A 14426-nucleotide genomic window follows, 5' to 3' on the forward strand; every position below is an offset into this window, starting at 1 on the left:
ACTTACTCACTTACCATTTAATCCGGCTGAGCTGCATAATTTTCCGTAAAAAACAAACAATAATAATAGTGGCAAGGCATCCGTTTTCGGTTGTGTGGGGTTATGCATTTGAACAGTTGTGACATAGGATGCGATTTAAAACTACTGGCTCTTCTTGATGACGTGCGCCAAGTCGTAGACTCCGCGCACAGCCTTCAGCTTCACGCCGGGCACATCCTGCAGCCGGCCCACGCGGCACAGGACGATGTTGTGCTCCTGCAGGTTGTGCCCGATGCCGGGGATGTAGGCCACCATCTCCTTGCCGGTGGAGAGGCGCACCAGCACGCACTTGCGGTTGGCCGAGTTGGGCTTCTTGGGTTTCTTGATCAGCGTCTTCAGGACGACGCCCTTGGCGAAGGGCTTGCCGTCGAGCGGCTGGCGCGGCGGTCGCGTCTTCACGTGCGGCCCACTGCGATGCATCTGCTGCAGGGAGGCCATTCCGCGCATGGCCGTCTCAAAACTGCTCTGGATGGCTGCGGAAACAAGGAAATGCAGATGGGTTTAAGTCAGTATTTAATCGACCACCAGAAAACTCTGCAATTCTTCTATAAAAGCTCTCACTTAAGTAAAGTTTTGGCACCTTCAACTTTTAAGCAAATTAAGTTTAACCATAATATGATCTAATCAATTATTTCCAAGGAATCAGTACACAGTAAAAACTCTTTCATATTTTATCGAATTCAAAGTCAAACCTCTGTGTCCCAGAAAACTCTTCCAAACGAGAAAATGATTTTGATATTCTTAGATTGATTCAATTGTTTCCAAAGACTAAGAAATACAGCGAAAACTATGGAAATGCCGTCTCAAAATACTTCTGAGACAGTCAGAAAGTATAATCTTTAATTTAAATGCAATAATTGTCGTAGTAACAAAAAAAAATGTTTTCCTTTAAAATCACAAATCACAGAATGAACAAAATACAAAAAGAAAAACAGTTTGGAATTCAGCAAGTTCAGCTTGAAAAGTAGTTTATACTCGAAGTTAATAACCATGTTTATTTACATTTATTTTTATATTTAACTAACTTTTTTCGTTTAAGGATTTTTTCAGTTCTGAAGATTTCAAGATTTGTTTAATCTAAACGTAATATATTGTATTGTTCCCAAAAATCACAAACATTAGATAGAATTACTTATACAAAATAGTTTAAATTTTAGCAAGCTGTGCTCTCATAATAATTTTTTTACGAAGGTTTATACTCCAAGTTAATAATTCTTTTTCATATTTACTCAGTTGACTTTGTAATAGTAAAAGATATGCCAAGCTATGGTCTTAAATTAATAACCGAATTGGCCAGGGTTAAGATAAGTTATGATCATTAAAAGTGTGGTTCATGAAGCATATGGACTCAAAACAATGGAAATTGGAAGACCATGATCGAGGGTGATCGGTTGGAATCACAGATCGATCCAGCGAACGACTGTACCCAATCCCGAAATGCGGACAAAAGGGTCATTTCCTTGGACAGTTGGTCAGTGTGATTGACAATGCCCGCTGGTTCTGGTTCTGGTTCTCCCGATCACTGTGCCATTGTCACAGGGCTAATCTCTGTGAAAATCGAGAATTGTGCGGAATGCAATCTGCGAATGTCGACTGGCGAATGGCGACAATAATTGCAGCCAAATGACGCGCAAGCCGGCGATCCGGTGATCCTGTCAAGCCTTTTTGGCCAAAAACAAAGCGTCGAAGGGGGACGATCCAACGTTTTCAATTATAAATGCCACACACACAAACAGTGCGGCAGGTAATAATTTCCATATGCCAGATTGCCGGACAAACAAATCCGGCACTTCTTTTGTCCTGCAACCTGCGACCTTTTTTGTGCGGTTTAAAAATGTCCCATTGTTCTGGCACTTTTCTAACTTTTGGGGTGACAGGTTTTCAATTATTTTTGCAATTTAAATTGTGGGGGAGTCGTTGTGGAATGCGCATGTGAAACGGGCTATGAAAATATTCACAGGGAAAAGTGAGTCCGCCACGCGCTCAACAAAAAGAGTTGGGGAAAAGCAATGAAAATATGTGAAAATTAAGGGAAAATCGAGGGGAAAACAAAAACACTTTTGTGCGCCCGGTTTGTTTGATTTTCCATATCGGGAAGGTGAAGGGTTGAAAAACCCGCCAAGTCATGGTCATCCAAAGGGGCAGGGCCTTTTAAAGGAGAATTCTACCTCACTAAAACAGTTCAAACAAAGCAGCAAATTAGTTTTTAACTTATTTAAGATTAACTCACCCTGCGAAGTCAGTTGTTTCGTAATGCCAAAAGTTTGCCGCAGGAAATTCATGTTGGGTGTGTTCCGTTTAGCTTATGAATATGTTTGCAGCCTTTCCCCGAAGCAGTGGAGCTGGTTTGGAAGCTAATTGGTCAGCTTTTTGTGTTATAAAATCAAAATAATCAAATTCCAATTCACTTCGAATGTGACGATCAGCTGTTTCTTGGAGGTGGGGAAGTATCGATAAATTTCCATCTCTAACGCTTGATGCGCGCTTAACAGCACGCTGTTGGCATTTAACAGCACTCAAAAGTTATCGAAAGCTGTAAGCTGGCAGAGTTGCCAGACTGCATTCACAGAGCGGGAGATTCAAACATACTACGAAAATGTAACATTTTAAGCACATTTTCCCAATTAAACAATAGAGTTACCATTATAAGTACACAAAAGCGTAAACATTTTTAAATATATCTTTTTTAATCCAAAATTCGCATATGTACGTTTAAAACTCAGCTGTATATGAACTTAAAGTAGATTAGGATGCTTTTTGGGTTTTGTGTGGACTGTGCGCATACGATACAATGTCGGGTGAAATTAGTCACACTACCTTAATGCTAGATAGTTGGTTTGCCTTACAAGTTAATTAGCTTGCTAGTTAGAGTGCCTATCCTAATTGAACTAATCAATTCGAGTCGTTGACGCTTACACTGTAATAAATAAATAACACTATGCTACAGGGCTTAGTCGAAATGCAATTTGGCCCCCAGGGGGATGCACACACAATAATATGCTATTGAATTAAATCAAAGTGTAAAAAAAATAATACAAATAATAATTCTACTGACTATCTGGCCGGCAGCAACAAGAAAAGAGTATAACATTAATATTTATCAGCCCTGTTTCCGCCTCTTATACCAAAAAATTCAATAGTAGGTTCCTCTTGTTAAATACTATTTTTAAGCCAAAACATCAGCATTAGCGTTGTACGACTAAGCTTTAAATAATTTTGTTCCAATCATTAGTCTTTCCGTTAATTGAAAATGTTCCTATAAATTAAGTGAAATTTGAAATACCCTAACTGGAAACTTCATTAGCTTAAATTTCTCTACAAATTCAATACAATTTTTGGTTCTAGCGCAAAACTAATTCAATATATGAAAAATAATCAATTTTTAGAACAAATCACTTATCTAATTTGAGGCTTTACTTTTACGATTGAAGTTAAAGGGTTTTGATTTATGGAAAACTTAGTAAAATCTTTTATCCGAGTGTTTTTAACTGCTCTGCCGACCTGTTCTATGAATAACCGATAATAATACACTTCAATTCTGGGCTCCCTAAGCCTAGTTTTCAGTTTTCGGGGAACTAGTGCTCCTTCTGATCCTCGTGATCCTTGTGATCCTGCTCCTCCAGCCATCACACCTCAATACTGTTCAGACTGCCGGAGGAAATGTTGTTCGTGTGGCTGCCCAGTCGCGTCCTCTTGATCATCGCCCTGCTGGGCATCGGCGATCGCTGGACTCGCGGACTTCCTGGCACAATGGGTATGCCCACCAGTCCATTGGGATGACCAGGATGACCAGGATGACCTGGATGCACAGGATGCACAGGATGAACAGGATGATTGGGATGCCCTGGATGGTGGTGCAGATGCTGGTGGTGCGGCGGCAGGTTGTTATTGTTGTTGTTGTTGTTGTTGTGGTGGTGGCTCAAATTCAAGTTCAGATTGAGATTGCTGTGGCTATTGTGCACCTGGCCGCCCGAAGTGCGTCGCTGGCGTCTCAGCGATGGAATCCTGGTGGGCGTGGGCGTTCCCGCCCCATCCTCCAGGTGGTGACCCCGCGGACTCATCATGGGCGACGCCTGGTGGTGGTTGTGGGTGGGTGCCTGCTGGTAGTAGGCGGAATGTGGCGGCACTGGCGGTGGCTGCTGTTGCTGATGTTGGTGTTGCTGTTGGTGTTGCTGTTGGTGGTAGTCCAGGCGTTTGTGCATCAACGTGGGCGTGCCAGGAGGATGATACGGCTGCGCATGATGCAGGCCATTCTGATGCAGGCCGGAGTTATTCTGTGGAATTTACAAGGCACTCGTTAGTACAGTGATCAGGGAGCAAGTTGGCGATTCTTCATGAGTGAATATGAATGACAATGGGGACAAAACAATCTCGGCTGGGGGTTGGCTTTTCCTGGTTGCAGTTGAGGGAAAATAACAGCACAGGGGATATATGCCTATCAAAATAGTCATGTTTAGCCCATTCAAATCAAGTTGCTGCCTGTATTTGGACTATTAAATCAACTAACAATACCTTACATATTGCAACATAACGTGCATATGTCCATCTCAAATTGTAGTGTTTACCATATTTAATTTAATTTAATTTAACCCCTGTATTCAGACTATAAAATCAACTTATATCACAAGACATCGGATTATATGCAAAAACAGACTCTAAACCTTCTTTTCCAAGCGAACTTCGAGCTTTAAAAACAATTTTTTCTTATAAAAACATAATTAGATGAAACAAAATTTCGATTCAATTAAGGTTCCATCACTCTTTGAAATGACTATAAAATTCAAAAACTAGTGGTAGGTTTTAAGAAAAAAAAAAATGGTACTTATTTTAAGGACATAGATGTAACTAAGAACGATTTCATAATTTAAATTGACTTCCACTTTTGAAAATCGGATAAGTTGATTTTTGCTAAATGTAGTGTAAAAATTTGTTTAAAAATAAACCTATATTAAGGACATATGTGTTTTGAACAAGTTTGCAATTTAAACTGTCATTGTGTTGTCTTCCATATACCTTAAAATGTATGCATATATTTTGAAGATCCCCAGATTCCCCATCCCCTGTGCTGTTACTTTAATCCACATCAACCGCAGGCTTACTTGGCCAGCCGTGGATGCTGGTTTCTTGGGCAGCGGTGGCAGCGGTTTGCTGGGCGCCTCCAGGACAGGATTGTGCGGATCCTGCGGCTCGTGGTCGAGTTTCGGGTGGAGGTTCAGCTTGACGGCCTCGTCGCAGGCCTCTAGAGTTTCGCAGGAGGACGAGGCGACCGCCGGCAGGCACTGGTCCTGGTCATCCTCTCCCTCGTCCTCCGCATCGGCCTGCTGCTCCACCGCTTCCGGTTGCTGCTCCGTGGCCAGATCCCTGGCAATGCAGTTGCCATTGCCATTGACATTTCCATTTCCATTTCCGTTTCCGTTTCCGTTCGCCAGCGGCGGCAGGAAACGCAGCTCCATCACGTTGCGATTCTGGAACATTGGACGCTCAATGTTGGCGGGCGAATCTCGGCGAGATTTGTGGCAGAATAACCAAGCGAAAGAGACAGAGACAGCAAGACAAAGAGCAAGAGGGCAAGCGGGCAAGCGAGACAGAGCTACCACATTCGAAAGTGAGGGGTGATACTAATAATTTGAATTTGTACATATTTGAATTTTGACCAACCAACCAGCGAAAAGTTTTGGATGAAGCTGTGTGAAAAGTGGGCTCGGATTTAGTCCCGAAAGTGCATAATTTACCTTATCGGATGCCGTTTCCTGGGCCAGCGGATTGGGCGTGATATTCATCCGGGGAATCACTCCGTTGAGACGCCTCACATCGCCACTTTTGTGGTGTCCACCCACTCCCAAAACGGCGGAGGTCACAAAGTCCGCTTGGATGTGCTCCAATTGCGGTTTGTTCTCGTCTGTGGATAAAGAGAAAGCACTTTTAATGGCGGCACTTGAAATCTGTGATCCATATGCGTTAGTTAATCAATAAAATATGTGCTTAGTGTACTGAAATTTATACCCTTTATAAATTACCATTCGAAATTATTAATATTACCATTTATATGTTTTCAACTTGATTACAGTTAAGTAAAATTAGGTTTTAAGCTAAGAAATTTTATAAAAAAAAACATTTAACAATTTCTTTTAGCTGACCATAAATACAAGAAATTGGGTGTTTAAGTCAAACACATAGATTAAATGTTTGTTTTATAATAAAAAAAAACTTTACAATAAAGTCAAGAAAAGTCTATTAGGTCTTGATTATATTATTTAAATTTAGTAATAAAGGAAGTTTGATATAATAGCAAAAAAAAAAAACAATATAAACGTCTTAGAAATGTCTAACATTAACTACAACTTACTGCCAAATCAATTATAAAACTTTATAAAACCACTAAAAATAAATGGGACTGATAAAAATCAAACAATAACCAAACTTGGTGATTTAAAAAGTATGTGTTTAGGTATTTGACTTTATTCTGGTATTTTTTGCATCGAAAGGATTGTAGTTTTTTTTTTTTTTTTGGCTACCCCCAACTATTTAATACTTCCTTCAATTGAATTGCTAAACTTACCCTCTGGTTGGGTGTTTTCCCGCCTTTTCAGACACATGCAAGCCACCAAGGAGGCGATGAGGAGCAGTAGACCTCCACCGGCAGCTCCAGCGATCACCGGATATATGGAGTTCTGCCGCTGATCCGCTGTGTTATTGGCGGGCTCTGGAGTCGATGAAGATGAAGCGGCCTGATCAGTGGTTTCTATGGAAATGAGGGTACATGTTAAGACATCTCTTGCAAACAAACGACAGTACTCCCACAATGACCAAATAACTTACTTTTCGTCCTTGCCTGTCGAATGGCACTGAATTCAGAGGCTGCATCGGAGTTAAAGGATTGCAATTTGAATTCGTAGTGTGTGCCCGGACGAAGGAGGTCTATTTTGAAGCTCCTACTCCGCTCACCATCCACCGTGGCCTTAAGGTATTCCGCCGCCGAATCCACTGGCCTGTAGTAGGCGTAATAGCCATCTATGGCCTCGTCGTGGTGACCCGAGGCAACCAAGGACCAGTGCAGTATGACGGCGGATTCGGAGATGGCCTCCACTTCGCGAAGTTCGGGGACGGGCAAATTTGACTTGGCCGTTCCATTTTGCAGAAAGAACTTGAGGGAAGTGTTGCCCTCCTTGTTGTCATTGTTCGAGTAAACCGCCACGATCCGGAAGCGGTAGTATTTCCCGGCAGTCAGTCCCGTAACGGACGAAGTGAAGTTCTTGGGCGGATTGCCCATCTCGTACTCCCGATCCCTGTTCCGCTGCCGCCAGTGGTTATTTCCCGATCCGGCGGATCCGGATCCGGATCCGAATCCGTAGCTATTGCCGTACGGAATATTATCGCTGGTCGTCTGCCAGTTTTCCCGCCGATTTTTCCCGTCGCCCAAACGACGATATTGCACCTTGAAGAATGTGATCTGCAGTCCAGAGTTTTGGGGCACACTCCACCGGAGCATTACGGATTCGTCCGACAATCGGGTGACATTGGGTCGCGATGGGGGCACCATGCTGGCTGAAATTTAGAATTATTAAATTGTATTTTAGCTCAAAATAAAACATTTTAGTAGAATTCAGCTATTTTAATCTGCTTTGGAATTTATAACGTATTAATAACTGTACTTCAAAATTTAATTTTATTGCGTTGCCAGATCAACAATCATCGATATAGCTACAGTTGCATCCCGCCGAAACAATCGATAGGCCTGGAAATATAATGGTATCGTTATCGGAGCGCACCACACTCAACGCCTTTTGAGTCAAAAATGTATGTTTTCGATTTTGGCGGAAAAAGAACAACATTTCATCGACATTTGAAATAAAATTAGCACATTTTCAACCGTTAATGGAGTAAAGGCGGTAGATTTAAAATAAATAAGAATTAAGGCGGTTTTTGAATTCACAATATGGTTCAAGGGTTTGTATTTAACACCAGATAATCCATAAATATAAATGCATTTGTTCTTATTAAAATCTTTTTGTTTTTTTTTTTAATCTATATATTTTTGCATGCTCCAAGCCAATATTTTTCCCAGTGTTATGTTAAAAAATGCATTTTTTATGGCGTTGACACTGGCCAAGAACTGGAGTAAAAAGATCAGAAATGGAGTGGAAATAACAGAGTGCGCAAAAAATGGAGTGGTATTTTTGATGTGAAGTAAATGAAATGACTCAATACTTAGAGATGGAAAAAAATCGATATGTTTTAAGCTGGCCAAACAACTATATTACCGATGTTTGGAACATCGATGACATCGATGCCAACATCGATGTTTCCCCACCTCTAGTTGTTGTAGTCGAGTGAAAATGTGTGCGCTCTGGTGATTTTTAATTTACTTATCTTACGGCTAATCGGATGAACTAGATCGGCTAACTATATGCAATAATAATAGTGAATCAAGTGCAATATCGGATTTGTTGGCCGTATGTCGACTGCAAGTGAGAGAGCGGGACGGCGACAAAAAAGACTCACACTGACGCACACTAACACACGGGCGCGCGCGCTGGTGCGTCTGTGTGTGTGCGCGAGTGTAGTGGCTGTGGCTGTGTGTGTATAAGTGTATAGAGCGCGAAGGAAGAAGCAGCAACAAGAACTCAAGTGAAAAACTCAAAACAAACTCAAATGTCGGCGCAGGGCGATGGGGGCGGGGCAGGGGTTGGCGGAGGCGGCGGCGGTGGGGGCGGGGCTGGATCCGATGGAGGCGGCAATGGGTCAAGTGGCGGCCAAAGCGGCACGGGAAATGCCAACGGGGGTGTGGTGGTCACCAACGGCGGAGGCAGTTCGTCCGCCAAAAACCAACTGCCCCTCACCCCGCGCTTCACCTCCGAGGAAAAGGAGGTGCTGTATACCCTGTTCCACTTGCACGAGGAGGTCATCGACATCAAGCACCGCAAGAAGCAGCGCAACAAGTACTCCGTCCGGGAAACGTGGGACAAGATCGTCAAGGACTTCAACTCGCATCCGCATGTGAGCGCCATGCGGAACATCAAGCAGATCCAGAAGTTCTGGCTCAACTCCAGGTGGGCAATCATGGACATTTTAGGTTCCAGCTTTTGGGCCAAGTCCCCGTATGATACCATCTTAATGGTAATGTTGGCCAGTTCCCAGTTTTAGCCTTTTAACTATGTATTTAACTAGGAATACTTTGAAACCTTTTGCTACATAGGTGTCCTTAGTATATACCATTAATGGAGCCGCCTAAACTCCGTAAAACAAAACTAGTATCTTGGCTTAAAAACTATTCAAGGGGGATTTTGCACTATAAATAGTTAGTTTCAGTTTAGATCCAATGGAAACTTGGTTGCCAGTTTAAACCAGAGGGGTTTTATCTAAAAAACCAGGAATGAACTTGGATACCATCAATGGAATCACTTAAAATGTGTAAAGCAAAAGCCTTTCTTGGTTTAAAAATCATTTATAGGAAATAGGGCTTCGAAATTTGTCATAGTTTCATGTTTAATGCCCTGACTCTATGAATTTTACTATTAAAATGCAATTTTCTTTGGTTTCTTTGGGGATTATATAAAAGAAACCAGCCCTGACAACAATCCTCAATGTTATCTTATCTGAAGAGGGAATTCCCGGCCAAGAAATCAACCCCTCCAAAATACACATCGCTAAACCACTGACTAATTATTTTTCCCTGATTTCCTTTCGCAGACTCCGCAAGCAGTATCCATACAGAGACGGCAGCTCCTCCAATCTCAGCTCTGGCAGTGCCAAGATCAGCTCCATATCCGTGTCCGTCGCCTCGGCGGTGTCCCAGCAGCAGCAGCAGCAGCTCCACCAGCAGCACGATGGCGTCAAGGTGGAGCCCGAGTACCAGATCAGTCCCGATGCCTCCGAGCACAATCCCCAGGCGGACACCTTCGACGAGATCGAGATGGATGCGAACGATGTGAGCGAGATCGACGAGGATCCCATGGAGCAGCAGCAGCAGCAGCAGCAGGAGGCCCAGGCCCAGGCTCAAGCCCAAGCTCAGGCTCAAGCTCAAGCCCAGGCTCAAGCTCAAGCTCAGGCTCAGGCTCAGGCCCAAGTGCAGTCCGCCGCCGTCGAGATGCAGAAGATGCAGCAGGTGAACGCGGCGGCGGTGGCGGTGGCTGCGGCGGCCAATGCCACCATGATCAACACCCACCAGATCAACGTGGACCAGATCAGTGCGGAGAAGCTCACCCTCAACGATCTGCTGCACTTCAAGTCAACGCGGCCGCGCGAGGAGATCATACTGCAGATCAAGCATCCAACAGAGGCCACCGGTAGGATGGGAGATGGGAGAACCATGTCACAGGGTTCCCCTTTGCTAAGCTTAGCTAACCCCACTTTATCTTTGCAGCCACCCAGATCCATGCCATCCCCTCGCAGGCGCAGCAGCATCCGATGGCCACCATCACTGCCGGCGGCTACAACCAGCAGATCATCAGCGAGATCAAGCCGCAGCAGATCACGCTGGCCCAGTACCAGGCGCAGCAGCAGCAGCAGGCTCAGGCCCAGGCTCAAGCTCAGGCTCAGGCCCAGGCGCAGGCTCAAGCTCAGGCGCAGGCACAGGCCCAAGCCCAGCAGCTAGCCCAGCAGCAGCTGGCCCAGCACCAGCAGCTGGCCGCCGCCGTCCAAGTGCATCACCAGCAGCAGCAACAGCAGCAGCAACAGGCGGCCGTGGCCGTTCAGCAGCAACAGCAGGCAGCGGCGGCGGCGGCTGCGGCGGCGGTCAAGATGCAACTGACCGCCGCCACGCCCACCTTCACGTTCAGCGCCCTGCCGACGGTGACGGCGGCCACAACGGTGCCCACGGCGGTGCCAGTGGCCGGGGTGGCCACCCCGTCGTCGGCTTCCGGTAACTCGGCGGCGGTCAACACGTCGACGGCCTCCTCCGTGAGCATCAACAACACGAGCCTGGGCGGCGGAGGCAATGGGGCCAACAACAACAGCACATCCTCGGCGGCGGCGGACAGTTTCGAGGAGCGGATGAACTACTTCAAGGTGCGCGAGGCCGAACTGCGCTGCAAGGAGCAGCAGCTGGCCACGGAGGCCAAGCGCATCGAGCTCAACAAGGCGCAGGATGAGCTCAAGTACATGCGCGAGGTGCATCGACTGCGAGTCGAGGAGCTCAAGATGAAGATCCGCATCCTGCAGAAGGAGGAGGAACAGCTGCGCAAGTGCTCCAACTCATGAGATCTGGAGGACATCAGCGATGCCGATGAGGAGCCGCAGCGCACGGATGCCTACATGGATCGCTTCACCCCAGAGGGCTTTTAGTTCTATAGTCTTAGGTCTAAACAACTACCATCTTACAATCCTATCCTGAATCCCTTATCCCTTATCCATTATCCCTCATCCCCAATTCCCAATCCCACATCCCAACTTCCACACTCACACACACACACACACACACACACATTTTTTTTTGTTTTAGGTTCTTTTTTTCTAGTTGTCGCGGGGCGGGGGACATCGGTGCGACTTTAGTCCACCGCTGGCCAGGATTACCGACTAAGCCATCACTTATTGTAAAACGCAATCAATCAATTAAACTGACACACGAAAAACACAGCAAAATACAGTGGGCGTGGCCAACAAATCCACGATGAAAACTTACACGAAAATTGCCTTTTTTTTGGGAAAAATCGAGGGATTTCAAATGTTGATTAAAGGGCATACAATATAAAACCTATAATATTAAAGATAGCTTGATACTTAATTTTTTCTTACTTAATTCATTATGCTTTTTAAATTTCTCTTTTGAATCTATTGTTGTTTTATATGCTCCACATCACATATCATAATCAAATGTCAGATAAATATTGATGCAATGGCAGTAACATTCTCTTGTAGCGTTTTGTTTAAAAGATTTAAATTTTGATTGCATTAATTACTTGAACTGATCTCGCCTTATGTTGGTAATTTTACCAGTATGTGTATTCAATTTCTCTACATCTCTTGCAATTAGTAAAACATTATAACCGATGCAAACTCACCTTTGTACTTCCTGCGGCCGCCCTTGTTTTTGGAGCCACCGGATGGAGTCGACGAGGAGCCCATTCCACCGTTCGGCTCATGCACTGGCCGCATGGGAACTCCGCCGAGGGGTTCCTCGTCCTCGCCAGTGATCTGCAGCGGATTCACGCGCAGCATGTTGCCCTCGCTGGTCTGTTGGGGATTGGGATTACTGGGTGTTGCGATCGCCTGCCTGCCAAAGAACTTACCTCGCCCAAAATGTTCTTCGCGAAGCACTGGACCACGCCGGCATGCCGCTTTTGAACGTGCCACAGCCGCAGACTCCGGTTGTCCACCTGGGCCTCCGGATCCTTGGTGGCATCCTCCCCGTTTATCAGCCAGTAAATGTCCGGCAGGGGATTCCCCGTGGCGGAGCAGACCAGCAGCAGGGAGTTGCTCTCGTTCGTCAGCGTGGCCGCAGGACCCTTGAGGATCGTTGGCCGTTGCAGGACACTCAACTTGACGGTGTGATCGATGGGTGGTGCGATCCCATTGTCCAGCATGCAGATGTAGGATCCCTGGTCCTCGGGCCTTAGATCGGTGATCTGCAAGCCGTAGGGCAGGATTTTGCTCCTGTTGTTGTAGATACCCGCCACATTGGGACTGCTCCAGATGACCCCGGGCCTCGGGGAGCCCACGCCAGGACACTCGAGCACCACGGTCTCCCCCGGACGAGCGGAGTACTCCGTGGGCGGTCGCTGCAGGAAGTACGGCGGCGTTCTATCGGTGTAGTCCACCCTCAGCTCGATGGTCTGGGGTAGCCTCAGCTCATCGCCCGTTATGGAATTGGTGGCCACACACGAATAGTTGCCCGCATCTTTGGCGGTCACCGTGTCCAAAACCAGAGCGCCAGCTGCCCCGGGAAGCAGTTCCGATTGGGGCAGCTTCTTGCCGTTCCTGTAGAAGCTCCAAATGGCCGGCGGATTGGAGATGACGCTGCCACAGCGGATGAGCAGGCAGTTCTTGGGCGCCACGCTCCAGCGAATGGAACCCCTGGGTGCCATGGCTCCCGTGGTTCCTCCTCCGTCCAATTCTATCGAGACCAAGGCCAAGCGGGCGGGCGTGGAGGCCAGTGCCCCGGGTCCGTACCAAGCCACGCATTGGTAGTCGCCCGCCGTTTGGGCACTCACATAGATCCGCAGGCGCCAGGCACGGTCATCACTGCCACTGGTCACATTGTAACCGGCCGAGGACCTCAGGTATCTGTACGGCTCGGGGGAGCCACTGCGCCGGAAACGCCACTCCAGGCGATCCGGCTTGAGATTCAGTTCGCACTCGAAGACCACCTCGTCCCCCTTGGGAGCCACCGCGGATTCGGGCGCTCGCTCGAAGAAAATGCCCAAGGTGGCAGGTGCGGATGCCGAGGAAGCACCGCCATCGTTGGCGTGGATATGGCTGACACTGCTGGCCAGAAGGAGAACCAAAATCAGTCTGGTACCAGCCATCACTTTAGGTCAAAGTCTGAAAAGGAAATTATTAGTTATAGGAAACTAGTACGAAATACACTTTCAGAGGTTTTTGAGCAAAATCTATTTTGAAATTTATTGGTTAAAAGTAAATAGCATTCATAACATATTGTTTTTATCCATTTAGAATTATAAACAGTGATGGATTATTATAACCCTTTTCGGATTTTCTTGATTATACAATCTTAGTATAATTCCTGATAAAGCAATACCTAGATTTTTTAAGATAAGAGACGGATTTTAGTGTTTTTAAATACATAACCCCAAGATCTCTGATCTTAAGATGTTCCAGCGGTTGAATTCCCGACACAGTCAAGATGACTCTATTACCCCATCCACCATTTGGGTTCTTGAGAGATCTCCGACCATTTGACATGCGCGGAATGCGACAATGGCTTGGGCCCTACTGTACCTTTCAACCTGCTCCCTTTCCATTTGCTGTGGCTACTGCGCCCCAACTGCCACAAAAGGGGGCGTGGCAACGGAAGCAGTCGGGCCAGGCAATGTGCCATTTAAACTGGAGCTCCCAGCTCCGCGGACCGAAGGACTCGTCGTTCCAGGCCCAGATTGTTAATGGCGTGTCATTATTATGAGCTGCCCTGCCCTGTTTTTCAAAAAAAAAAAAAAAAAAAAAAAAAAAAAAAAAAAAAAAAAAAAAAAAAAAAGGGAAGGGGGGGGGAAAGCCATGAAGGATGGAGATGGGGATGAGGATCCAGAACGAGTTGGACGAGCGTCTGGCCTGCGACAGTTTGGGGGCTCTCGATTTGAAATTTAAACGATGCCACAACACAAAAGCGCGCGCGGAATTCCAGGAAAACGGCCGCCCAGTCGTTAGGCATCCACCTCGGTCCTGCCCCCCCGGCCACTCCCCCTCCTGCCCCCCGAATTCTCAATATCACACAG

The 14426-nt window shown here is 46.2% G+C and overlaps 3 protein-coding genes across 5 annotated transcripts in view; 1 reads left to right on the forward strand and 2 right to left on the reverse strand.

Moving 5' to 3' along the window:
• Window positions 1-83: 83 nt before the first annotated feature.
• On the reverse strand, window positions 84-2489 carry LOC128265359 (40S ribosomal protein S12, mitochondrial). The gene is made up of 2 exons (XM_053001315.1): window positions 2270-2489; window positions 84-512 (listed from the first exon to the last, which is right to left on the reverse strand). Exons 1-2 carry the CDS (start codon window positions 2319-2321, stop codon window positions 142-144), a joined length of 423 nt encoding a protein of 140 aa, XP_052857275.1. The 5' UTR covers window positions 2322-2489; the 3' UTR covers window positions 84-141.
• A 212-nt stretch (window positions 2490-2701) lies between these two features.
• LOC128265357 (interference hedgehog) overlaps window positions 2702-14426 on the reverse strand; it is a 31935-nt gene continuing 20210 nt past the window's right edge. For 2 of the 3 annotated variants that reach the window (XM_053001310.1, XM_053001311.1), the window contains exons 4-10: window positions 12267-13518; window positions 12039-12210; window positions 6859-7584; window positions 6599-6781; window positions 5772-5938; window positions 5139-5504; window positions 2702-4313 (exon numbers count right to left, since the gene is read on the reverse strand). In XM_053001310.1, the coding sequence (XP_052857270.1) occupies window positions 3666-4313; window positions 5139-5504; window positions 5772-5938; window positions 6599-6781; window positions 6859-7584; window positions 12039-12210; window positions 12267-13502 (3498 nt within the window). In that variant the 5' untranslated portion in view covers window positions 13503-13518 and the 3' untranslated portion in view covers window positions 2702-3665. The remainder of the gene's footprint in view (window positions 4314-5138; window positions 5505-5771; window positions 5939-6598; window positions 6782-6858; window positions 7585-12038; window positions 12211-12266; window positions 13519-14426) is intronic. The other variant, XM_053001313.1, reaches the window with a different exon arrangement.
• Window positions 8338-11666, forward strand: LOC128265358 (regulatory protein zeste). The gene is made up of 3 exons (XM_053001314.1): window positions 8338-9089; window positions 9730-10325; window positions 10403-11666. Exons 1-3 carry the CDS (start codon window positions 8692-8694, stop codon window positions 11236-11238), a joined length of 1830 nt encoding a protein of 609 aa, XP_052857274.1. The 5' UTR covers window positions 8338-8691; the 3' UTR covers window positions 11239-11666.

The sequence above is a fragment of the Drosophila gunungcola genome, unplaced genomic scaffold (assembly GCF_025200985.1).
Source record: "Drosophila gunungcola strain Sukarami unplaced genomic scaffold, Dgunungcola_SK_2 000115F, whole genome shotgun sequence".
NCBI lineage: Eukaryota > Metazoa > Arthropoda > Insecta > Diptera > Drosophilidae > Drosophila > Drosophila gunungcola.